Below are 26,225 nucleotides of genomic sequence, written 5' to 3'. Positions count from 1 at the left end.
GGCGCTGTGGGCTCTGGGGGTGGGAGCCAGGGGCGGGCCCGGCTCGCGCTGTCACCGCGCCCCGCCCCGCCCGCCGCCGGTTCCCTCCTTCCCTCCCCCTCCACTCGGGGGCGCCGGGGCGCAGCGCACCTCCCCGTCGGGAAGCGGCCCTGGGAGGGGAGCGCGGGGCAGTCGGGCTGCAGCCGAGCTAGCGCGGGCCCCTGCCTGGGTCTGCGCTTCCCCGCTGGTACCAGGAAGAGTTTGAACAACGGTAGAGTTTTGTGGGAAAAGGTGGGCAGATTTGCATTCCTGTGGGGTCCAGAATTTAGATTTCGAGAATCTGAAGTCCCCAAAAGTGATGGACCAAAGCCAGCTAAGCGGCCGCTGCACCTTCACCTCTGATTGAAGCGCCGCTCCCTCAGTCTCCCAGCAGCGCGGCCAGGTGGGCTCTGAGCCGCAAGCTTTAACAGCGATCGTTTTGTCAACACGTAGTTCCAACACGCAATCGAATGCATTCTCTCTACACTGAGAGCGAGTGGAGTGTCTAAAATACTGATTTTAAATGACCACAACAAAATGACCACAACAAAAAGACCTACGTTCTTAAAAGCTTTTTTTTTTTCCCCAGAACAAACCACTTTAGGTGGTTTATCCCAAACACAATTTTAAGTGTTTTAATAAACAAAGGGCTCATGCAAAGGAATTTATAAAGAAATAGGAAAACGTCTTATTTTGGATTATTATGGGAGAACTTTTGGTAGGATAGACCTTAATAAAATCAGCTTTTAATCCTGATGTATAGATTATTAATGAGAAATACTCATTAATCAAATTTTGTTTCTCAAGAAAATGAATTCCTCTAAAATCCTCACAATTGTAACAGAACTTCTTTGTTTTCTTTTTTTTTTTTTTTTTTTTTGAGACAGAGTCTCGGCTTCTGTCCCCAGGCTGGAGTGTGCAGTGGCGCCATCTCGGCCCACTGCAAGCCCAGCCCTGGTTCCCTCAGCCATTCTTCCTCTGCCTCAGCCTCCCGAGTAGCTGGGACTACAGGCTCGGCCACCTCACCAAGCAGTTTTTGTATTTTTTAGTAGAGACGGGTTTCAATTGTTAGTTGTGGATGGTCTCATCTCCTGACTCTCGCGGATCCTCTGGCTCCTGCCTCCCAAAGTGCTGGGATTACAGGCTTGAGCCACCGCGCCCGGCCTATTGTTTTCAAGGGGTATATGCCATACATTTTAAAATAAGCAATGATCTAATATTTCAGATTATTTTAAAACAGTTTTGTTGTGAATCAAACATATAAGAACATACAAGTTATGTTGTATGTGTAAACAAAATAAATGTGCAGCTTCATGACTTTTTACAACGTGAACCCCTGTGCAACCATCACTCAGAGAACATTGCCCACAGCCCAGAAGCCAACCTGTCCCTCCTGGGTCCCAACTCCTCTCTAAAGATGATCACTTCCTTGACGCTTATGGTGATCGTGTCCTTGTTTTTTTCTTCCCTCTGTAGTTTGTCTTCATTTATTCAAATCTGTTGTTAATCTGTGGTTTCATGCAGCTGTGGTTTTCCATTGTATGACTATACCACAGTTTTTCAAAAAAATCCATTTGACTATTAATGGGCATTTAGGTTGTTTGCAGGTTTTAGCTATTACAAATAGTGCTGCTGTGAACATTCCTTGTCAGAATCCTCCTGTCCACGCGCACAGCCTGCTTTTGGAAGTGCTGGGTGATAGAGAAAGCCTAACCTCAACTTCAGCAGAGATAAGGCTGAACTCTTCCAAAGTCGTAGTACCATTGTACAGTGCAGTTTCTCATCTTCAACACTTGGAAGTAACAAAAATGGAAACACTTTAGAAATTCTGGTATGTGAGTAACGGTATCTCATTGAGGTTTGAACTTGCATTTCCCTATATCCTAATGGGTTGAGCATCACTTCATATTTACTGGCAATCCTCCCGCCTTAGCCTCCCAAAGTGCTGGTATTACAGGCTTGAGCCACTGTGCCCAGCCTCATGTTTAGGTTTTCTTTTCTTTTCTTTTTTTTTTTTTTTTTTTTTGAGACAGGGTCTCTGTCATCCAGGCTAGAGTGCTGTGGCATCTCTCAGCTCACTACACCCTCTGCCTCCTAGGCTCAGGTGATCCTCCTACCTCTGCCTCCTGAATAGCTAGGACGACAAGTGTGCACCACCACATCCAGCTAATTTTTTGGTAGAGACAGGGTTTTCCACGTTGCCCAGGCTGGTCTCAAACTCCTGGCCTTAAGTGATCCACCCACCTCAAAGTGCTGGGATTACAGGCATGAGTCACCATGTCTGGCCAATGTTTAGGTTTTCAATCCACCTGAAATAGACTTTTGAATATGGTATGAGAAAGGGTTCACATTTCATTTGTTTGTGTCACACTGACTTAGCACTAATTTTGTGGTTACATCAAGAAACAATTTATTGCTTTATTTTAAAAAGTAACGGAAACATTTCTAAAGTCAGTGAAATACAAACTACCTTTTCCTAACTTGTAGACAATTTGAGGATTTTTGCATTTTTTTGGTTAGGGAATGAAACAATTATTAAAAACATAACAGTTTATTTCACTTAAACATTTCTGTGTTGGGATATTTTTATCATAAATGATTAATCACTGGCATTCAGTATTCCTGAATTTTGAATCACTTGTTGTAAATACTGAGTTTTAAAAAGCTAGAGATAATTTTGACATGTTTAAAATGAAAAACTTCAAACATCTGGTCTCTACTTTCCTCTTTCTGTTCTCATTTTTTTCTAGATTTTTCTCAAATAAAAACAAACAAATAACTTTGAGAATTTTTATTTCCAGCCTGGATTTTGCCCCTGAAGTTTATTCCACATTTCCAAGATTCTGCATATCTTCACGTGGAAGTCTATTAGCTCAAATTCAGTGTGTTCAAAATCAAATTTTTAAGCTTCCCACTCCCCTACTCCATCTGAGTAAGGTCCTAGGCTCTCATACCTTAAGACTTGGCTTCACTCTCCCCAATTTGTATCTAAGCTGTCTAATAATTATAATGAAAAACTTTACAAGGTCACAACACTTTTTCTTCAACACCATTGCTCCACTTAGTCCAGGGCCTCCCTACCTCATCTCTGGACCACTGCTAAAGCCTATAACCTGTCTACCAATCTATTTGCCCATCAATTAGCAAGCACAAAAGGAGTGCCTGATGTGTGTAAGATGCCATTCTGATGGCTGTGGATGCTCAGACGGTGGTGTGCTGGAGAGCCTGTCATATGGGGTCTCAAGAGCTGCTTAGGTGAGTCTCTTCCCAACTCCACATTCAGTCATGTCATATTATTAGCTGAAAATCAACAATGGTGGGACTATTTACGATATGAGAATTTTCAGACACTACAAATCAAGGTTCAGCTCCCCACCCAACAGAACCAGTTGTCAAACATTTACCAGTATATCACTGGAGATGACTAAGACCCGTCCTTCTTTCAGGGGGGCCATGATCTAGCTGGGATACTCGGTGCACAGACTAGTCATATACTATAAAGCACAGTGACATATCGGCACCAAGAAAGGCATGATCAAAGTACGATGGAGTAGAAAGGGGCACCAGAAAAAGCTTTATGGTTGGCCCAGGAGGTCAGGCAGGACACTGACAAGCAAAAATGATGGGAGGAGAATGAGATGCAGGTTGACATAATGGAATGAGCAGGAGTTCAGTGACCAAATAAAGGTACAGTGTGGCAGGGAGTGGTAGATAAGGAGGTTGGGTAGGAAGACTGTGGAAAGCCTGGGTCCTAGCCGGACTCTGTGGGCAACGAGAAGAGAAGCCACTCAGGATTCAGGCTGAGGGTCACGCTGGTTTGCCTGGGCTGCTCCTCTAGAAATGCTGATGTGTTAAGACTCAGGATAAGTCCTCACATGCTTTGGGGATCACTTGCTTTGAGATACACTACTACATCAGGGTAGAGTTCAGTCATAATAGTCTCAGCTGAACTGGAGAAGAACCCAGCTCTGCAAGGAAGACAACATGAAATGGAAGCTTTCATCTTAAGATCATTAAGCCTAGAAATTACAAGGTAGTCAGCTTTTATATTGATAAACATTTTTATTCTAATATTATAGTAATAATTCAAGTACAATTTTCTTCGAAAAGTCAACTCTGTTAAAACAAAACTTGTTAAATATCTTTCATCAAACATAAGCATATTCTTTTCAATCCCCCACAGCAGTCAGAGCCATGTAGCAGAGATAAGATTTTTTTTAAGCCTACTACATTTTGTTATTGCTAACAAATTTGAATTAGTTGTCAAGGTTTCAGAAGCAGTCATTAATTAACTTTTGAAAGCTCTATCAGATACTCTGACATAAAATCATGAATCCAGATATCGGTGTCTGGCAACGATGTGTCCACTAAATAGACCACTACTTTCCGGTCCCAAGGGTTAGCATTTTCAATGACTGTCTGCACCAGTGCCACCAGAGGTTTCTTCTCCACATGATTTCGAAACACCATCGAAGCCTCCTCAGACCACTGGTTGCACTTCACTCCTAGGAGGAAGACAGCAAGAGGGGGCAGTGAGGAGTCAAAGGAGCTTTTCTTTGATCCATTATGATGGAAAATTATTTAGTCAATCCAAAGCAGCTTAAGCATCCCAGGTTAGACTTGCCTCAACTGAAAAACGGTTACTGAACGATCTTAAACCACTCCAGCTTATAGTTTTTCTACTCTGAATGGAGTCACTCTGGAAACCTTTAACTAAAAAACAAGTTTCATTTGAGACTTAACATTGTATTATAAAATGAGGTAATAATGACTACTGCACAACCCCCATACATAAAGTATATGCATATTTAAACTAATAACAGTCAGCATAAAATGTATCATATTAAATGACATTTCTCTCATTAAAATTTTTTGTCTGATGGACCAAGTATCGTAAAAAAGAAAAAAGAATTATTGTATAATTCATTTACAGTATAGTTATTTAAAATTATACACAGCATCGTGGGAACTGAAAGTCAAGAGACTCAGTTACTATTTCCAGCTCTTCCTCTATCGGGTGGTGTGGTCTTGGGCAAATCAGCTGATCTCTCAGGCCTCACCTACGATAAAAGAACCTGGTTGGATCAGATCATGAGAAATCAAGTTAGAGAATTCTAAATTAGATTTTAAAACAAAGTTGGGACAAGAAAGTATATATTGGCCAGGCACAGTGGCTCATACCTGTAATCCCAGCACTTTGGGAAGCCAAGGCGGGTAGATATCTTGAGCTCAGGAGCTCAAGACCAGCCTGAGCAACATAGCCCCAGTCCTGTCTCTACAAAAATACAAAAGTTAGCCACGTGTGATGGCCTGTGCCTATAGTCCCAGCCACTCAGGAGGCTAAGGGAGGAGGATCGCTTGAGCCTGGGAGGTCAGGGCTGCAGTGAGCCGTGATTGTGTCACTGCACTCCAGCCTGGGTGACAAAGTGAGACTCTGTCTCAAAAAAAAAAAAAGTATATATCTTTTAAGAAACACAATTAAAATTAAGTCCACATATACTGGATTACATAAACTGTAAATTATGCCCCAAAGTAATGAAGGTATGGAAGTTTCAGACATAATTTTGTAAGACTGTAAGACTTGCTATCTGTATAGCAAATGGGCTAAATTCTTTGATTATTAATCTCCCACAAGAGAAGCCTAGAAATTTCATTTTATCTGCAGCAGCCCTGACAATCTTTGAGCCATGTTATTTAAAAAGAAAAAAGTAACCCATTGGTAAGGTAATAGATGATTCCACAGTATGGCTCCCTTTTAGGATTCAGAAAATTTTATGCACAGCCATGGTGCACTGATGCAAAGAATGCCCATGTCAAGGACAGATGTAATGAAGTAACAGCTCACTGGGAACCTTGAGAGGGTGGGCATCCAGTGCTCCCATTTGTAAGTGGGTAAGGGGTAATCCCAAGGTCCCTGGAGAATCCTTAAAGCATTCCAATTTAAACACTCAGGACATTCCCATGGGTTCCACTTAGATTCCACAGAGCTCCTTTGCATCTAGAGATATTCCTAAATATGTCAAAGGGCTTGGCTAGGTGTGAACCAAGTCTACCAAAGTGATGACTCCAATGGCCATGTCACGACCGGTGACTTCCATGAAACTTTTAGTCTATGTCACTTCTCTCTAGTGGATGCCTATGTTGGCCCAAGAGAGAGATACTCTTTACCACACATAGTTTAATAGTTCTGGTACATATGATTTCAATTAATTATAAAATGGAGGTCCTCCCTTCAAAATGGATAATGTTATGCCCAGGAAGACTTTGTGATTTAGGAGCAAGTCACTAGGAAGAAAGAAGGCTTGGCAGAGGTGAGCCTAGAAAAGGAATTGAGGACATGGATGGGACCCAACAGCAACGCTGTTTCAGATGTAAGTAGACAAAGAAACTTTCATGCATTTGGACTATGTGTTTTAGTTCACAAGGCAATTTCATATTCACTTTTTCACCTGATCCACATATTAGTTCAGTCACACAGGCAGGATAAGGATTTACTGGTAATTTTATAAATAATCATGGGGTAGGTTTAGAAGTTAAATGACTTGAATCTCGGCCTTTTGACTTCAAAAATCACACTTTTCATGGAGAAGGAAGTATACAGTGAAGAAAGGCACACACTGAAGGGGCAGAGTGCTGAGTTTAACGCTGTGGGATCTTGGACAAGATATTTAACTTCACTAAGCTGCTGTTCCCTGATGTGTATAATAGTTACAGTAACAGTACTTAAGCCTCCCAGCATGGGGAGAGTTCAATGAAATAAAGCAGTTGGTAGAACTCCTGCCTAACGATCTGGCATGTAAAAGCTTAGAAGTTGCTACTGCCTCTTTACAAGAAACAAAAAGCTGAACAAACAGAATATCAATAACTATTGCTAGGTCCATCAGAGAAGGAAGGTCACAAGGCAATTCACTGTCCCCAAAACCAGAGAGACAGACAGGAAGATACTGAGCATCAAAGCACACTACAGCAGAAACCAATGAGCAGAGGCCTGGAAGCCAGAGGAAGGAAACCTAAACTGTAATTGACAAATTGCTGGGGGTACATGTAAATAAGTCTGAGAGTTAAAAACTCCTGGGGAACCAGTTATAGGGTTCTGACTCTCACAGTGAATATCAGAGAAAAATCACCTCATGCTTCCAGTTGGGGGAGGAGAAAAGGAACATTCTGAAATGCACCAGAGCTTTTCTGTTTTTCTTAACAAGCCCTGTCCTCAGAAGAAACTATTTTACCAGAGCCTGACCTGCCAGGGTTTTATAGAGCTTAACCTTCCTGGGGGAAGGGAAATACCCAACTCCACTCCCCTCTAGCCATCCTGCTCCACCTAAGCTGGGGGGAAAAACCCTGAGGAGAAGTGGTGAAGTTCCCAGTCCAGGGGCACAGGCTCAACAAAAGACTGAGACCTAATCACAGGACGACAGAACATTCCTCACACCCTAGACACACATTACTGCTGCTACATTACAAAAGTCTTATTTACCCAGATTTCCTTTTACCCAATGTATCATGTCCACCTTTCAACAAAGAACTACAAGTGATATGGAAGGGAAAAAACACAGTTTGAAGAGACTGAGCAAGCATCAGAATCAGAGTCAGATATGGCAGGAACGCTGGAAATAATCAGACCAGGAATTTAAAACAACTATGATTAATATGTACCAGTGTTAATGGAAAAGCAGACGAAATTTAAGAACAGATGGAAAAGGGAAGCAGAAAGATAGAAATTCTAAGAAACAATAAAAAAGAAATGTGGGCTGGGTGCGGTGGCTCACACCTGTAATCCCAGCACTTTGGGAGGCCAAGGCGGGAAGATCACCAAAGTGGGCGGATCACGAGGTCAGGAGTTTGAGAACAGTCTCGTCAACATGGTGAAAAGCCTGTCTCCACTAAAAATACAAAAATTAGCCGGGTGTGGTGGCGCGCGCCTATAGTCCCAGCTGCTCAGGAGGCTGAGGCAGAAGAATTGCTTGAACTTGGGAGGCGAAGGTTGCACTGAGCCAAGATTGTGCCACTGCACTCTAGTGTGGGTGACAGAGCGAGACTCTGTCTCAAACAAACAAACAAACAAACAAACAAAACCAAAAAGAAATGCTAGAGGTCAGAAACACTATAAAAGAAAATAAGAATGTCTTGGGCTTCTTAGTAGATTGGACTTGGCTGAGGGAAGATCTCTGAGTTCAAGGATATGACAACAGAAACTTTCAAAACTGAAAAGTAAAGAGAAAAAAGACTGAAAAAAAAAACAGAACAAAAATCTAAGATCTATCAAAGGTGTAACAAATGCATAATGAGAATTTCAGAAGGAGGGAAAGGAAGAGAAACATTTGAAACAATAGTGACTGAGAATTTCTCCAAATTAATGTCACACACTAAATCATAGATCCAGGAAGCTCAGAGAACACCAAGCAAGATAAATGCCCCCACCCAAAATATATCTAGGCATATCACATTCAAACTTTAGAAAATCAAAGATAAACAAAAATCTTGAAAGAGGCCAGAAGTAAAAAAACGACCTTATCCATAGAAGAACAAAGATTCTTATCTTTGTTCTGACTTCTCAGAGAAGCATCTGACTTCTCCGAAATTATGCAGCAAGAAGAGACTAGAGTGTTGAAAGGAAAAAACCTACCAGCTAGAGTTCTGTACCTTATGAAATTATTCTTCAAAAGTAAAGGAGAAATATAGACTCTCAGACAAACAAAAATTGGGAGAATTTGTTGCCAGCAGACCTGCCTTGGAAGAAATATTAAAGAAGTTCTTCAGCAAAGGAAAATAATATAGGTCAGAAATTTAGATTGACGCAAAGAAAATCAGAGAATGAATAAGTGAAGGTAAAGTAAAACTTTTAAATTTCTTTTTCTTAATTCACCTATTAGATAGGGTTTATTCAAAATAATAGCAAAAATGTATTTGGTTCTGTATGCGTGTGTGTGTGTGTGCATGTGTGTGCATATGTGCTTATATGTAAGTGAAGTAAATGACTGCAATGATACGGGAGCCTGGAGGAAGGAATTAAGATTATTTTGTTATTATACAGTACTCAGTACTTGCACTGTCTACGAAACACTGTAATGTCACATGAAAGTGGACTTGGATTAGTTCTAACTGTATATAGCAAACTCTAGCGCACCCACTAAGAAAAGGAAAAAATAGAGGTATAATTGATATCCTAATAAAGGAGAGAAAGTGGCATTACTTAAAATTCTCAATTAAAATCACAAAAAGCAGAAAAAGTGTAGAAGACAAAAATAAGCAAAGAACAAGGAAAACAAATAGAAAACAGTAACAAATATGGTCGATGTTAATCCGACTATAATAATAATCACTTTAAATGTCAATAGTTTAAATACACCAATTAAAAGACAGAGACTGTCAGAGTAAATTAAAAAATAAGAACCAACTACATATTATCTACAAGAAGACTACTTTAACTACAAAGACACATATAGAGTAAAAGTAAAGGGATGGAGAAAGATATACCACGTTAACACTAATTGAAAGAAAGCAGGAGTAGGTATATTCCTTTCAAGCAGAGCACATTTCAGTGCAAGAAAAGTTACCAGGGATTAAGAGGGGCATTACATAACAGTAGAGGGGTCAATTCTCCAAGAAGACATACCAATCCTTAATGTACATGCACCTAACAACAAAGCATCAAAATACATGAGGTAAAAACAGATAGATCTGCAAGGAGAAATGAAAGAATCCACTCTCATAGGTAGAGATTTTAAAACCCCTTTATCAGAAATGGACAGATCCAGAAGGCATAAATGTTAAGTAAGGACATAGTTGAACTCAACAGCATCATAAGTCAACTGGATGTAATTAACATCCATAGACTACTTCATCCAAAAACAGCAGATTATACATTCTTCTCAAGCTCACATGGAACATTCACCAAGACAAACCACATTTTGGGAAATAAAACACACATTAACAATTTAAAAATAATACAATGTTTTCTCTTAGACCACAATGGAATCAAATTAGAAATCAGTAACAGAAAGATAGCTGGAAAATCCCCAAATACTTAGAGATTAAGCACAATTCTAAATAACACATGGGTCAAAGGATACATTTCAAGAGAAATTAAAAAGTATTTTGAGCTAAATGAAAATACAGCACATCAAAATTTGTGGGATGCAGTCAAAGCCGTACTTAGAGGGAAATTTGTAGCACCAAATGCATATATTAAACAGGAAGAAAGCTCTAAAGTGACTGGTAGGTCGCTTAGCATAAGCACCAATAACTCTTAGCCACAATGCTGGTGATGGGGATGATGGTGCCATGCACTCATTCTTCACAGAGAAGCCTTCTCTGGGGAGTATAACTGTCATGTTTAATAAAACATGTTGTTAGGAAAATCTGAACATTAGAAAGTGAAAATGAAAAAAAAAACCACATTAAATCTGAAGAAGGTTTGAGTCTAAAGCAGACTAACTGGTGGTCATGCTACATGAAAGTGTTATTTTTTCTTTATATCCAATTACCATGGGCATTTCCTTTGAATTCTAGTAGGAAGACACAGAGAAGCTGGCAAATATTTCAAAATAAGGCAATATATAGCCTTCCAATAAAAGCTGGTCAATAAGTAAAAGAAGAACCTATATATACAATTTCTTTCACTGCTGACATCACATCACTTCGGTCACTGTGTTCCACATATGCGGCAAGGTGCTGAGGACTGTGAGCAGCAGCAAAGGTATCAGGGAGGCACCCCTCAGCAATTTGGGCCTCAAAACCCTCTGCTAATGCTACAGGCCTCTGGGCTGAGCTTCATCCAGCTGCTCATGCTACATAATGGTAGGGTGCTCACAGGGGAGCCATCAACAGTTGCACTGCTTTCCCAAAAGGTAAAAGGGAAGTCTCATTAGACCACATTACAAAGAGGTGTCATTGTATGCCTGTTAAATTGGTTACTCACATTTTAATGATAATCAAGAGGCTGATGTGAATGTGGTGAAATTGCTCACTTGTATGCTGTTAGTTGTGCTGCAGACTGGAAACTCACTTGGTCATGAAAATGGTCATATATTCCATGACTCACGAATGTTTTAAGATTGCATAATACTCTATCATGTATTATAATTTATGCAATAATAATAAAGTATGATCCTCCTATTGGTTATTATAATAGGTTGTTTCTATTGTTTTTTGGTTCATTTTAGCTAGTATAAAGATACAGGGTTTTTCTTGATATTACAATAAAAATGTTCATCAAAAGGGAAGTATTGATTAAATAGAATTTTTGCATCCATTAAAAATAAGTAGGAAAACCATAAAATCACCCAGAAAGTCATTAGAAAACAATACTAGATGAAGAAAAGCAGAATGCAGTATTATACCTGTACTAAGATTACAGCTTTAGAAATATACTCATGCTTGAAACCAGAGACTGAAGGAGTAGGGAAAAGAGAAACAGCAGATATAATGATAGAGCATGACTGACTGTAAGAAATCATTAAAATTATCTCCATTATGGTTGCAATATTATTAGTACAAAAAAACAAAAACCCAACATATCTAAACTCAAGAGGCCAATGATTCAGTACATGCTAAGTACCCAGGACAAAATGACAATATTGCATTGTTGTAGCATGAGTTCAGATTCCACAGAAATTACCTGCAAGTTGAGCTGTGACTGCTTGGAAGGGCAGCTTTCGGAACATGTCCACTAGGGGCTGTACTTTTCTTATATTGACTAATTCGTGTTTGCCATAATCCAGCTCATACACAGACACCAGTCCATTGGTCAGGATTCCTTTTAAAAGCACCCTGTGCCACCTAGATATACATTAGATTAAAAAGGAAGAGAAAACACATAAACTCAATACCTGCTTTAAGGGCAAGAAATATTTTATAAAAAGAAAAATTAATGCAAATTATGTTTATCAAAATTTAAAACTATATTGTCAAAAAAGTTTTAAAAGCATTTCCTGCTCCTTTTTCCAAAGCTTACTATTCTCTGCTTTGCCACTGTCTTATTTGATAGAATTTGCTCATTCAAGAGACTTTTACGGGCCTCATGGAGTTAGTGAAGGAAACAGACACATGAACTGCCAACCATCACTAAGTAGAATGAAACAAACGCCATGGAGGATGACCAGGACAAAGCCAGGGGATCCCTTCACTGAAGCAGGGTGGACAGAAGATGGCCACATGTTTGGATATGGTACATGCTTGGAAGATGGAAAGAGAGAGGCAAGCAGGACCAGCTGGGGATGAAGAAATGCTTGAGAAGAAAAGCACAGAGGACTGGAGAGGGCATGGTGTTTTGGAGCAGAGCAAACCTTCCAGTATAGTTAGAGAGTGGAATGCATGGAAGAATAGAAAAGAAGTCAGACTAGGAAGGCAGGCTGGGGACAAATCAAATAGGTTTTGGACAAAAAAAGTTTGCAATTTTAATTATGCCAAGTAAGGACATTAAAAAAAGAACATAACACAGGATTCAACCCACCACCTAAAATAAAGAACCTGGAAAAGGTAGAGGAGTATGAAGGAAGTGGAGTATGGCTTCAGATCTGGAGCTCAAGGCACCAGAAGGAAATCCACAGGAATCTACTTAACCCTGCTGAAACTACATCAACATCATTAAAATGAGAAAAACCCAGACTTCAAGGTTAATATATGAAAGATCATTTTAAAGTCCTACCTACATCAACATCATTAAAATGAGAAAAACCCTAAACTTCAAGGTTAATAGATGAAAGATCATTTTAAAGTCCTATAGTCTCAAATACATGATTAAAAAGCATTACTACACGAAGGAAAGGAAGATTGTTCCTAACAGCTAAAAGAAAGTGTCTGTGGAGGTGGTCTCTGCTGCTAAATGGCGTCAATTGGCCTCTAGTTGAGGTGGCATGGTCAGTCATTCTCTGGAACAGGTTTACTAACCATAAGCCAGAAGCCCACCAGAACAGCAAGCCCTGTACCACAACACACTTCTGGACTGGGGTTGGCTGGAATGGACTTTTTCTCCAGCGCGTAAACCCCTAGTATAGGAAATCCATGCAGCTGCTATAGGATGAACTACAGAGAAGCCCCAAAACAAAAAGGTCAGCTTTCAACACTGTGACTGGGGGCTTCTGAGGGAACTCCAGAAACTTTCAGACAGGCTCAAAGTGAAGCAAGCAATACTCCATGGGTCCCAGAGACAATTGGGACACAGAAAGGATACATAATATGTACATGAGTTTTGGGGGCCAAACAGACCTGAATTAGAGTCCCATCTGGGCCATTTTCTAGTTGTGTCACCTTGGCTCTTTATTTAAGCTCTGAGCCTCGATCATCTCATGTTTAATATTTAATGTAAACTCACTTACAGAAATAATATATGGAAAGTGCCTGGGACATTACTTGGCTAATAATAGGCACTCGGCAAATGGTAGTTATCATCATTATTATTAAAACGAAGACAAGGTACTATAAATAAGAACTTGAGATCAAACTGAAGAGAAATTTTCACATGTGGAAACACTTTTGGTATAGGTTGCTAATTTGTGTAAGCACAAAAGGAGGTAAAAACACTTGGTTTCCACCAATAGCATCATCTTAATATTGTACAGGGCAAATTGGTGGTGGTCTGTGTTTTTAGTCTATAAATAAGTGGTATAGAGCAGTGAAGAGAGAGTCACCAGCAAACTGATGTGTTGTGTTTCTATTTAGTTTTCAACTTTCAAAACTAATGGCGTAAGTGAAGACTTCAGTTTTGACTAGTTTACTAAATTTCCGTACCAGCATCACCTGGAATTTGTTAAAAACAGATTCTGGAGCTCCACCTGCAGAGATTCTGATTCAGAATGCCTGGGGTAAGGAAGAATAATCTGCATTTTTAATAGGTTTTCCAAGTTGTTCTTATGCTGAGATAGATTTGGAAACCGCTATAATAAAAATATATATCTAAAATTCCTCAGTCTTAACTTACCATAGTTGGGAACAAGGTTTAGTAAATAGTCCTGAGTCTTAAGAAAAACAGAAGCTCTAAACATTTTATACTGATTCAGTTCATGAAGTTTTTAAAAAAATCAGATGATCTGTTTTTATATACAAAACATCCCTGGATTAACTGGGGCAAATTAACTAAAATCCAAGAGTCCTGGGGCAGAATGGTTCAAAGACATGGAGGGCAGAGTGGGGATTGTGAGGGCCCATCCAGTTGATGTGTTCTCCTTCCTACCCAAACCCTTTCCTCCAAGGAGGATCTCCTCACCTGTAATCATCATTAATCTGCACCCCCAGTAAATGATGAACATTAGTTTGGTTTTTAACTGTGATTGAATTATCTTACAAAGAGTTCTGATTGAGGCAAACCTACACAAACTGAATTAAACCTATTTATGTTTGTGGTCATAAATAACACAACAGTAGAAATGGCTTTTTAAAGAAGAAAAGCTTATGACATACAAGTGGTATGTTTTTCAAAATGAGAGCTATTATACTCTTCACTTTGAGAGTTAAAAATTAGTTTTTTTCTTCCATGAAAATGACAAAACTTTATACATGCCTATGTTTGCTATCTTAAAGAATTAAAACATTTCATATAAAAAAAGCAGTTTGACCTTTTAAACAGAGTTTTGGGGTGTGTGTGTGTGTGTTGGGGAGGGGTGACTGTTCTTTGTGTTCAGCATCAACAAATAAGCTTGTTCATTTCTCCTAAGCAAGCTGGCAAAGGAACAGGATGGGCATTGTGCCATTTCCCAGGGCTTCATGGCCTGAGTGGAGAGTGGAGAGTGGGGTGTCTGGGCTTCACTTGGAGGAAACCAGCACATCCTGCAGGGCTTTGGGGAGCAGGGGTGTGGACCCAAATGTGAAAATATTAGAAAAAAGAGTGAAGTGCTAAAGAAATGTAAGAGAAAGTATGTTCTCAAAGCCCCAAGGTGAAAGAGTAGTGAAATAAGCATTGTTGTTCCTTATGAAAGATGGCACAGATGCCAGGATGCAGCTGACAACATAAAGCAAGAGTCTTGCCATCTTCCAACAAGTGATTTTTCTTCTAGGAATCTCTCCCATAAATAAATAATCAGAAATGCAAAGATTTACATTCACTATTATTTATAATAGTGAAAAATATAAGGAAAAAACCTTACATAACAAAATAGAATGGTAAGTAAATTATGATTTCATTGGGAGAAGGGAATTCTGCATATCATAATTAAAATAGCCATTATAAAGGTTCCTGAAGAAATTTTATCACATGGAAAAATGTTTACAACATAATGTTAGGTGAAAAAAGCAGGTACAAAATTATATATACTAATAATATACCAACTATATAAATATGCACATATAAAATTAGAGGAAATACATAAGTAGTTTAACAAGTGTTATGTGTGGGTGGTTGATTTTAATTTCTTATGCTTTTTTATATTTTAAAAATTTTCCACAATATTTTTATTTTTAAAATAAAAAGTCATTAAATGAAAAAAACCTGGTTATTTTCCGAATAAAAATATTTTTCTAATAGAAAAATAGAAAAACATTTAAACATTCATTTTAGATATATAATTGGGTTTTAACAGGAATATGGCCAATAGATTTTTTGATAAATGACATCATTTTAAATACTAGAAAATCGCGAAAATTACTTGGTTTGTTTGACATTCAAAATTCCCATTAGTACAGTTCAAAGTCCCCCTGCCTAGATTAAGACTCTGGCATCATTTTACACATTTTTCTTAGGAGTAGAATAAAATGCTTTGTCCAAGGACCTACTTATTTTCCACTTTTGCAGCATACACTTGGTCTTTCTCCACTGCTATGTGGCGCTCTTCAGACACACTGTAATATAGAATCATCTCTTCCATCAGAACTTCCAACTTATGTATCTCCTGCCAAGGCTGGATGACAAAGTAGCCTGGGTGACAGGCCACAGGCACGTACACATCCATGTGTTCCCCTGGCTTTGATAAGTGGACAGGAGGTGGCAGTTCCTCCGTGGAGAAAGAGCTCGTGTGGTCCACCATGGACTTTTTGATGACATCTGTTAGGTTCTTTCTGAAATTCTCTCCAGCGTTGCCCAACATGGGCATGTTGCCATTTTTGCTGTCAGGAGAGCCAGCCCCACTGGATATGGCACTCAAAAACACATCCTTCTGATGCTTCCACAAGTCTGCATTTGTAATCTGGCGATTAATACTGCGATGAGGATCAGGGAAGTTCTTAGGGGTAAATAAATAAACATGTGCGATCCCTCTGGTTTCATCCACTTTTGTAACCTTTGGAAAACACAAAAAACAATATTAGAAATACAAGTTCACATTAAATTTTGAGAGGCAGTTATAGTAACCGTAATCATTAAAACACAGTATTTTGCCAAAAACCTTGCTAAAATCCATTTTATTTAAGGAAAGATAAATGATCACAGCTTGGCAATGAATGGACTCTGAAGTCAAAATAGTCTAGGAAACAGTGCAGCCTTATGGAAATAAAAAATTTACTAATCTTTAAAAAGTCTGAGAAAACTTTATAACTTGCTACAGGTCATTATCATTGAGAGGAAGGGATTCTATGTATCATGATTAAAATAGTTTAATGACATTTCAAAATACTTAAAGTAGAAATTATAAGTATGACGAACCCCCACCCCCCACGTACTCATCACCCAGCATCAATAATAAAAAACAATCACAATGATGGCAAAATGATTCATAAGCGTTCTGCTTAAGGCTGGTGTGTCCTCAAGACTGGGAAGGGAAGGAGAAAGCTCTGACATCCACCACATCTGTAAGCACCCCTCTATCAGATTCCTTGTCTGGTCCTAGTATATGTTCTCACACCCTTCCCCATCTCCAATTACATGGGAGGAGATGGACCTGGGGAGAAAAAGAGGAAGCAAGTTCCACAGAACAGGTCAAAATCAGTTTTACACTTTTTGTCCAGGAGACCTTCTGACTACCTAACCAACTTTGCTCTTTCGGCCAGAGGTGTGTTTGTATGGAAATACCACACATTAATAATTGGGATTGTACTGCTGTATGTCCCAGGGAGCTAGGTGACTGTTGGCTATTCTCATCAGCAACTCTGGTTTATCTTAGTAATGATAAAAATAAGATACTAGCCACATCTATCTTTTACCAAATAGGGCTAGAAATGAAAGGCAGGTACACAGAACTGAAGAGAGGGAGATGACAGCAAGGCAACCCATCTACAGTAATTTACTTAAAATGTTTTTTTTTCTCCAACAAGATGCCTCTATTACATTCATCTTCTGAAGTACTAATCAAATACTGACTGCAAATTCATTTTGATATTTATAATACAGAAGTACAGTTTTAAAAATTAACAAAAAGTATTTTTATTGAGTAACCATCCAATATTCTGGCTTTAGGAGCTTAAAGAGTAGCTGAGAAAACAGTGTTATCATGTGACAATTGCAGAATATGAAATAGTACATAATTAAGCATGTAATTGTACACTATAAACCCCAGAAGAATACAAAGACAGAAAAATCAGTGCTAGCTAGAATAATTTAGAGGTCTTCATGAAGACATTTTTCAAGGACATTTCATTTTAAATGTTTATATACAACAGTCATACAATTTTCATCAGTTAACAGAGAAAAATTATCTTCTTGAATTTGTATTCTTGGGTATGTGAGCAATGTTTTTGATTCAAAGATGCAAAAGTACAGAAAAAGAAACAAGAGCTAGTGAAATAAGTACAGCAGATTAAATAAACTTTAGGAAAAAGAGGCTAAAAACCACAATCATAAACAAATGATTTGTTTATAATCTATGCTACTTTATGAATAAAAAAGAAATAGAGGACTTATTTAAATGATCTTTAGAAACATTCATCAAGAGATCTGTGGTCCCCTGTTGGGGACTTAATTCCTTATCATGAAGCAAAATAGAAATGGAGAACCATCTCTTCTACATTAATAATGGGAAAAACTATAAGAAGGGTTTAAAAATAATACTGGAGACATAGGATAACTTCTTAAATAAAAAAGAATTAAGCCATAAAATATCTTACAGCTACACTTGTAGCCAATTTCCTGAACATAAAAAATGTGTTGGATGTGGAAGCATCCATTTTACAGTGAGATAAAATTCCTTCACAAAAACTAAATGAGCCCTGACAGCTGCCGGCTCCCTTTCTAAATGTATCAGGCCCAATAAGATAACTAACCTTAATGCTACAGTCCGAGCAATTCAAAACAGAATCTCTTAACCAAAGCACTGCATCTGGTGTCCACATGCCAATAGATTGTGGAAGATCTGCTAAACAGCACTTAATGGCCTGAAAAGAAAATATGATGGAAAAGTAAATACACCATGTTAAAATATCTAGTTATGTGTAACGTTAATATTATTTTCCTACAAATCAAATGTTACCAAGATAGACAGCAAGCAACAACAGCTAATAATGACAATTACAGCTCTTGGTTTGAGCATCTGCTATGTTCCCAACTCTATTTATATAACTACTATTGTCTTTACTCCTTTATGAGCCAGGGCTTACCCCCAGCACTCCATATACTTCCCACCATACAATACTTCTGCATGACAGGTGTTGCAGCCCCATTTCACAGCTGGGGAAATGGACTCAGAAAGACTGCATAAGATACCAAAGTCGCAAAGACAGGGTTGGAACTTTTATCAAGGTCTACCCTCTACCTCAACTTAAAAAAAAACAAAAAAAACTGTCATTTGGAGGAAATCTGACTCCTGCTGCTTCATTCAGCACTTCCTGAGTACCTCGTGGATACCGGGCACATTTGTTTGCCCTTTGAAGGAGGCTGTAATGAGAATTAAGGAGGGTGAGAAAAACTGAAATCCACAGGTCCCTAAAAGCCTCATTTTCCCCAGTGTTTTTTAACTCCTACTGTCATTATACAAGCATCTGTAGAATGGCTACAGCAGAGGCTAAAAAGTGACCTCAGGGATTTCCTTCAGCTTCAAGCAAACCCTTGAATCAATGGAAGCAATTTTGTGAAGGGGATGAAACTCAGTTCCAGGATTCCTTTTCCTCTCTGAGCCCCTTCCTGTCTTCCTGCTTTCCTCCCTCAGGAGCTCTAAGTCTCTCGCTCTGCTGGCTGGATGTGGTACCTTTCTTGTTGGAGAGGAGGTCACTCAGAGCAGAGACAGCACACTTGAATATCTGCAGGGGCTGGGCAGGCAACGACGAGTGAGGCAGGCCCAATGGGGCCAGCAGAGGAGAAGGCCCCAAGCTCCTTAGGAGCACTGCCCCACAAGAAGAGTGCTCAGCAGAGTCAGATTTTCCAATTTGTCAAGAGAGAAGCTAGAAGCAGGATTTTTTGTGTGAAATTTTCTAATTTTAAAATGCTGGCAACCAATTCACATTTTTAAAATACTATAAGAGCCAAGAGCCAAAACTCCGTATTTAAGGGTTGGCTTTGGCTGACAGTCCATTGGTCTGGTACTCTGATTTAGACACTTGGAGAGATGCTGTGAGCCAGAGGCTTGGGCTAGCTGGTTTTTAAGGTTCTCCCAATCAGCAGTCTTCATATTTGTCAAATAATAAACCTAGATAAGGTTATGAAAAAAAAGTTTAGTGATTGCTAATGCCGTAGCATACAGGTGGTACTGTTGCGGACTTTCAGACAGTCGCAGTGGTGGGGCAGATTCCCAACTGCCCTCCAGCCCAGGGGATCTTTTCCAGGTAAGGCTGGCCCTGCATGGCTGTTCCAACAAGAGGTATTATTAAGTCAGAGTAGCACTTAAAGGCCTATCAATTTCCAGAACTATGGCTGAGTAATGGACAGTAAAAATGATTTTGAAAAAAGCTTCTCTGTAATAGTCACAGCTAGAAAAAGCAATGGCGATGGGAGGGAGAGATATGTCAAAAGCCATGCTAATTATGGACAATGTTTTATTCACTGAGTTTGATGGCAGAAGATGTCTTCTTGAAAATATTAGTAAATGGGCATCTTGAAGTTGTAGAATACTGAATAGTTTTATTTTTTAAAAGACATTAATTTGTGCACAAAACCCTCTACTTCTCTTAAAGGTAGGGAGTAGTTCTAAAAAATTCAAAATATTCAAAATCCTTATCATCTGAACGTTCACGAATAAAGAAAGGATTGACTGAAGTTAATCTTTTAATTAAAATGTATGGTGGGGAAGTCACTAAGAAAATGATTATGTCTAAACAGATTTCCGAAGAAAATGGTTACCTAAACTAAAAACTCTAAAAATAAACATTTATATACAATATTCTGGAACTGTATATAAGTCAGTACTGGCATCTAATTATCAAAATGGAACCTGTAACTGGACAACACAGCTTAATGACTAGATGTTCTTGAAAACAAACATTTCTCAAACAACAGTCTGTAAATATGACTGGTCTTGTCTAAGTCAGCCACGTTTTACTTCTGAAAACTAGTAGACAACTACATTTGGACAATTTCCAATTTTCTTAAAAATTAATGAGACCAAAACTGAGAAGGCATCTTACAATAAGATTATGAACACATCCAAATCTGTTCCAGCAAATCTCCCAGGCTGGTAACATAGTACCTGAGGTGGTATTGCAATCATTTCTTGTAGGAACCGAGGTGGAATTTCCCTGAGCTCTGACACTTTCACAGATGTCACAGTGCCAGAGTCCAGGAACTGAACATCAAGAGCTCGGCTGCTGTGAACGTTTGTGATCTGAAATGAGATAAGTGTTGGCTAATTTATTAGCATATTCAAAAGACCAAAATGCTTCTGTGCAATTACATTTTGTACAATCCTGAATTGCATATTAAAAGCAACAGACTAACAATGTTAAAATTTTCCCTTAATGTAAAATGTATTCACTTATTATTATTATTATTATTATTTATTATTATTTTGAGACGGAGTCTTGTTCTGTCGCCCAGGCTGGAGTGCAGTGCTGCAATCTTGGCTTGCTGCAACCTCCGACTCCCGGGTTCAAGTGATTCTCCTGCCTCCGCCTCCTGAGTAGCTGGGATTACAGGTGCCCACCACCCACCCAGCTAATTTTTTTGTATTTTTTAGTAGAGATGGGGTTTCACCATGTTGGCCAGGCTGGTCTCAAACTCCTGACCTCAAAAGATCCACCCATCTTGGCCTCCCAAAGTGCTGGGATTACAGGTGTGAGCCACTGCACCCAGCCTACTAAATACTGTTTTAGAGTAGAATTGCTTTCAACACCTAGTTAATCAGTAATAATCAGCAAACTGATAATAAACTGTAAAATAAGTATAGTAATATTTATTATTTCTCCAATTCTAGGACATGATTTATTATAAAATGATTTGATACATTATTATATACTGCTGATTATAAGATAAAGTCTGTTCTCCAAAATATTACAATATAAAGGAAAAACTATTGTTTTGGGGTCAAAACAATAATTACCTTTGCAATTATTTGTATAACTATCAAGAATAAATACATGATTAAACATAGGATCTGCTTTTCACTAATTATTTTTCCTTCCCTGACTTTCCACACATCACTAAGAGAATGAGTACTCAAACCTTTTGTCTACCTTGAAGGTAGACAATATACAATTTGAGAGTAACAAAAATAATACTAGATATTTATCTTAAGTATTTGGACATACACGAAGAAGGCTTCTTTTTGCCAAAAATGCATAACCAAAATTTAAACATGAAGATACTCAAATTGAGAGATACTTTACAACATAAAACTATTCTTCAAAAAGTCAGGAACGGCAAAGAAAGCCTGAGTAACTGCCAGACTGGAGTATACTAAGAAGGCATGACAACTAAAGACAATGTGGGATCCAGATTGGATGCTGGAGCAGAAAAAGGACTTTGTGGGACAATTTGGGAAATGTATGTTCTGTGGATTAACTAACGGTTTTGTATTAATGTCAATTTCCTGGCTTTGAAAATTGTGCAATGGTTATATAGATATTAACATTTGCAGAAGGTAAAAGGCCAATGAGACCTCTTTGTGCTATTTTTGCAACTTGTAAAAAAGGAAAATTATTTCAAAATAAAAAGTTTAAAAAGTTGGTATGCATACACTTATATATTTTAAACTAAATCACACAGAACTTTAAGATCTGAAGAATGCCATGATCTTTTCAACGAGTCATGTTTTTGAAGCTTATACCTAGGCACATATCCCTTGGTCATATGACCCGAGATTTCAGTCTTCTGACATACATTCACATTAATAGCAATAATTACTTCAAAACTGCTACTCTCATTAAAGTAGACATGACCAAGTTTTATTTAAATAATGAAAAAAATCAATTCAAGTTTTCAATATGTTGCTGCGTAGCATTTAAAAAATTCATTAAAGCAATGATTCTTACCTTTTGGGGGTTGATTTGAGAATCTTACAAAATTATGCATACTTTTCCCCCAAAATATATAATACAAGCACACAAACAATTTGCATACAATTCCAGGAGGGTTGAGGGACCCCCTGAAAGTTGAGGTCCTTGCATCTAGGTTAAGAACCTCTGTATCAAAGGAAAAAAAGAAAAAAAAAATCAAGCCAATGTTTTTCCTTAATTTTTTTTTTTCAGTTTTTTTTTTTTTTCTCTTTGGTTTTGTAGAGATGGTATCTCAGTATTGTGCACAAGCTGGTTTCAAACTCCTGACATCAAGTCATCCTCCTGCCTTGGCCTCCCAAAGTGCTGGTATTACAGGTGTGTGCCACCTCAAACTAGATGAAAAGAGACAGAGGGAGGGAAAGCAACCACAAAAATCCAAAACCTGCGTTTTTAAAAACATACAGAAACACAGGATAAACCATAACAAAATGCCTTTCAAGTGCATAACTGAGCTTGCAAGAAAATAAGACAATTGTTAGTGACTAGACATAGAAGAGTATGTGAACATTAAAGCCAAAATAGTCCTAGGCAGGAGACATGGCCTTAGATCCAGGCAGGAGGGAGGGAGGATCTGACACTGCCCCATGAAGCCATAGTTCTTAAAGGGATATACTCTCAATGGAAGGACAACTTTGGACAGCAAATAAGCAAGATCTAGTAAAACTGAAGATATGCATTCCCAATACCTAGAAACTCCATTCCTATGTATGTACCCTGGAAGACACGGACAGGAAGGTTCAAAAAATTAGGAACGACCTAAATATCCATCATCAGGAAGATGGAGTGATAACGTTGGCATATTCATAGTGTTGAATCATACAGCAGTAAAAATAGATAAACTAGAGCTACACACATCAACATGAATGAATCTCACAAACATAATGAATGAAAAAGCATGACCAATACCTCTTACTACTTATATAAAGTTTGAAAATATTTATTCATTTATATTTATTCATTTACCTTTATATTCCATACACATATTCATTAATATATTTCCACTATTTATATATAAAAATATACAGTAAAAGTGTGTATCTACAAGTACAAATACAGTAAGAATACAAATAAGTAAGAATGAGAAAAAACAAATGAAACTGGGGTGGAGGCAGAAGAAAGGAGATGTAAACTTTCTTTGACCATAACTTCGACCAGGAAACTTCAACCATACTGGTCATGTTTTATTTCATAAACTGGTGATGAGTCTGTGAGTATTTATTCCATTTTTTAAAAAAACCTATGTGTATATTTCAAATATTTCACAATAAGTTAAGATTAAAAAGCCAAGTGACTGATTTTTACCTCTACTCGTAACCATTTTCCTTTGCAATGGAAGAGGCAGATTTTCCCACAGAAGGGTAACGAAACAAAGCACTCGGAGGTCATGTGCTACAAAACAGAAATGCATGATACTCTTATTACTCTTAGCAAAGAGCATATTGCTACACCATTAGAAAAACAGATTGCTGTGGCACTGGCAGACTTAACCGACATGTAATCAGACTTCCTGTGAGCCCTTTCCCTGCAGGAAGCACGCTGCAATGGATGCAGCAAATACACAGGGTTATAATTTGTTGACATCAGTAGTTTACTCTCCCTACATGCACATGGCTCATAAATCAGCATTGTTAACATTTCTAAAAACATTAGCATAAGATCATTATGATTCACTTAGGTACTGGCTCCATCAGTTACACATGAAGAGAGGTGTTGAATCTGACAAAAAGGAGAGCAGCATGGATGAAAAGTGAGGAGGGTGCGCGAGCTGTCTGTAGGCCTATTCTTTTCATCTCTTCACATTTAGATGCAAAGATAACAGTTTTATAAATTAAATGTTCTCTCTTTTTTTTTTTTCTTTTTTTTGAGACGGAGTCTCGCTCTGTCGCCCAGGCTGGAGGGCAGTGGCCGGATCTCCGCTCACTGCAAGCTCTGCCTCCCGGGTTCACGCCATTCTCCCGCCTCAGCCTCCCGAGTAGCTGAGACTACAGGCGCCCGCCACCACGCCCGGCTAGTTTTTTGTATTTTTAGTAGAGACGGGGTTTCACCATGTTAGCCAGGATGGTCTCGATCTCCTGACCTCGTGATCCACCCGCCTCGGCCTCCCAAAGTGCTGGGATTACAGGCTTGAGCCACCGCGCCCGGCCTTTTGTATTTTTTAGTAGAGACGGGGTTTCACTGTGTTAGCCAGGATGGTCTCGATCTCCTGACCTTGTGATCCGCCCGTCTCGGCCTCCCAAAGTGCTGGGATTACAGGCTTGAGCCCCTGTGCCCGGCCCTAAATTAAACAAATTCTAAAAACAAAGAAATGTTATCAATAAAAATATGTATGTCAGTGCCAGTTAAATACCAACAAATCACAGCTGTAAAGATGAAGTCTCCTCTTCCGCTGTAGTTTGAAGTTGGGGGTACATGCCCATGGTCTCTTTCTGTTCAGGGTGTGTGTTTCTACTCTCCCCAAAGGCAATGTCTCACTTAGGTTACGAGTGCAGTAGGAAATATTGAGTCCTTTTCACCACCATAGGTTATAAGGACAACGTCCATACAAATGAGTCACTGGAGTCAGCCAAGCTGGGGGTTTCAGATTTTTCAAAGATAGACTTAAAATTAAACCTCTGTAACACAGAACAAGATAAAGCTATAGGAATGTCAGTTCCAGACTGTACTTTGAACGCGGTAAGTTTAAACTGATTCAGTGCATATTTTGGCTTACCTAATCTACATAAGACACTAGATTAGGTAGTGTAAGGGATACAGAAAATTGGTAAGGTACAGTCTATGCCCTCAAGAAGCATACACTCTAGAAAGGCAAATAAGTACCCAGATAGCTAACATGCAAACTGAACATGAATGCCCTGAGGGGCCTGATGTGCTTTGTGGGTTAGAGGGAAGGGTTCACTTCCAGGGACGAGGGGGTAAGGGCAGAAGTGGCAGTAGGGTTCAGTGATTTGGAAACCACAGCATATTCTGAAATACGACCATAATGTCCTAATGGAGGTAAGGAAACCATTTTAGAAACTTAAAGCACAATAAAACCTCTGCAGAGCTTGATTCAGAAAAAAATACTATAATTAAAGGATATGGAGCTTATTAATACAATTTGGACTGCAGAACCACATTTATCAGGTGGCAGGTTCTCAGGTCCATAAAGAGCTCAAGGAGTGATGTCTGAGGAGGAAGATGAAGGCAGAATTGAGGAGGAAAGTTTTATTATCCTCCTAAATTCCAAGGTTTCTCCTTGCCTGAGGCAGAAGAGTCAGCTGGCTCTAGCAGACGACTAGTCACAGGCAGCTGCACTGTGGCATCATCAACTGCATGTTATAAATAACACATCTACTGATTGCTGAGCACTTACTACATGACAGGCACAGTGTCCTCAGGACAATCCTATAGGGTACACACTATTGCTATCTTCGTTTTACAATGCGGAAACCAGTGTTGTGTTTTTCTTTTAAAACTCTGAAGTCTGGAGCTCTTTACCTACTATTCTAGAGATTCCATTTCGGACTACTAAAAAATTGTTCATACTTATGCAATTTAGTAAATTACTCTTGTCTGTAATTTTAGGGCTAATTTTAGAAGTAGAAGAGGTTCTGCTATACCTTGCAATGGAAGTAGTCCTCTATCTTATGTAGAAGGTCATTGAGCTTGTTCAGACCCTTACAAGGCACCTGGCAGTAGAGTGTCCCATCAGAGCAAATATTAGTTACTTTGACATTTGTGTACATGGCGTCAACCTATAACAGACAAAGGATACCTCGTGAATGCTTGAGAGCAGAATGCAGCTCTTACCTACCTAAAGGGTATCTACCTAAACATCCCATTACAAGTCTTTGCATTTTAAAATCTTTAAGTTAGAGTATATGTAAGATGAAATGCAATTTATAGCTTAAATGTACAAAACTAATCTAGATTCTTTTCTTTTT

At 38.7% G+C, this 26,225-nt stretch overlaps 1 protein-coding gene and 1 long non-coding RNA gene across 3 annotated transcripts in view; one reads left to right on the top strand and one right to left on the bottom strand.

The window, feature by feature from the left end:
* The first annotated feature begins 3,976 nt into the window (after positions 1–3,976).
* On the top strand, positions 3,977–12,077 carry LOC116270047. Its single transcript, XR_004177937.1, has 3 exons — positions 3,977–4,051; positions 6,276–6,389; positions 12,008–12,077. It is a non-coding gene; the product is annotated as an uncharacterized LOC116270047 (long non-coding RNA).
* The window catches only part of TDRD7 (tudor domain containing 7), an 81,600-nt gene continuing 59,435 nt past the window's right edge, over positions 4,061–26,225 (bottom strand). For both annotated transcript variants that reach the window (XM_003911472.3, XM_003911473.4), the window contains 7 exons: positions 25,902–26,036; positions 23,605–23,691; positions 20,499–20,633; positions 18,145–18,255; positions 15,727–16,229; positions 11,639–11,799; positions 4,061–4,523 (listed from right to left, as the gene is read on the bottom strand). In XM_003911472.3, the coding sequence (XP_003911521.1) occupies positions 4,303–4,523; positions 11,639–11,799; positions 15,727–16,229; positions 18,145–18,255; positions 20,499–20,633; positions 23,605–23,691; positions 25,902–26,036 (1,353 nt within the window). In that variant the 3' untranslated portion in view covers positions 4,061–4,302. The remainder of the gene's footprint in view (positions 4,524–11,638; positions 11,800–15,726; positions 16,230–18,144; positions 18,256–20,498; positions 20,634–23,604; positions 23,692–25,901; positions 26,037–26,225) is intronic.

Source organism: Papio anubis, chromosome 13 (assembly GCF_008728515.1).
Source record: "Papio anubis isolate 15944 chromosome 13, Panubis1.0, whole genome shotgun sequence".
Lineage (NCBI taxonomy): Eukaryota > Metazoa > Chordata > Mammalia > Primates > Cercopithecidae > Papio > Papio anubis.
This window is presented reverse-complemented; position numbering and strand designations above follow the sequence as displayed.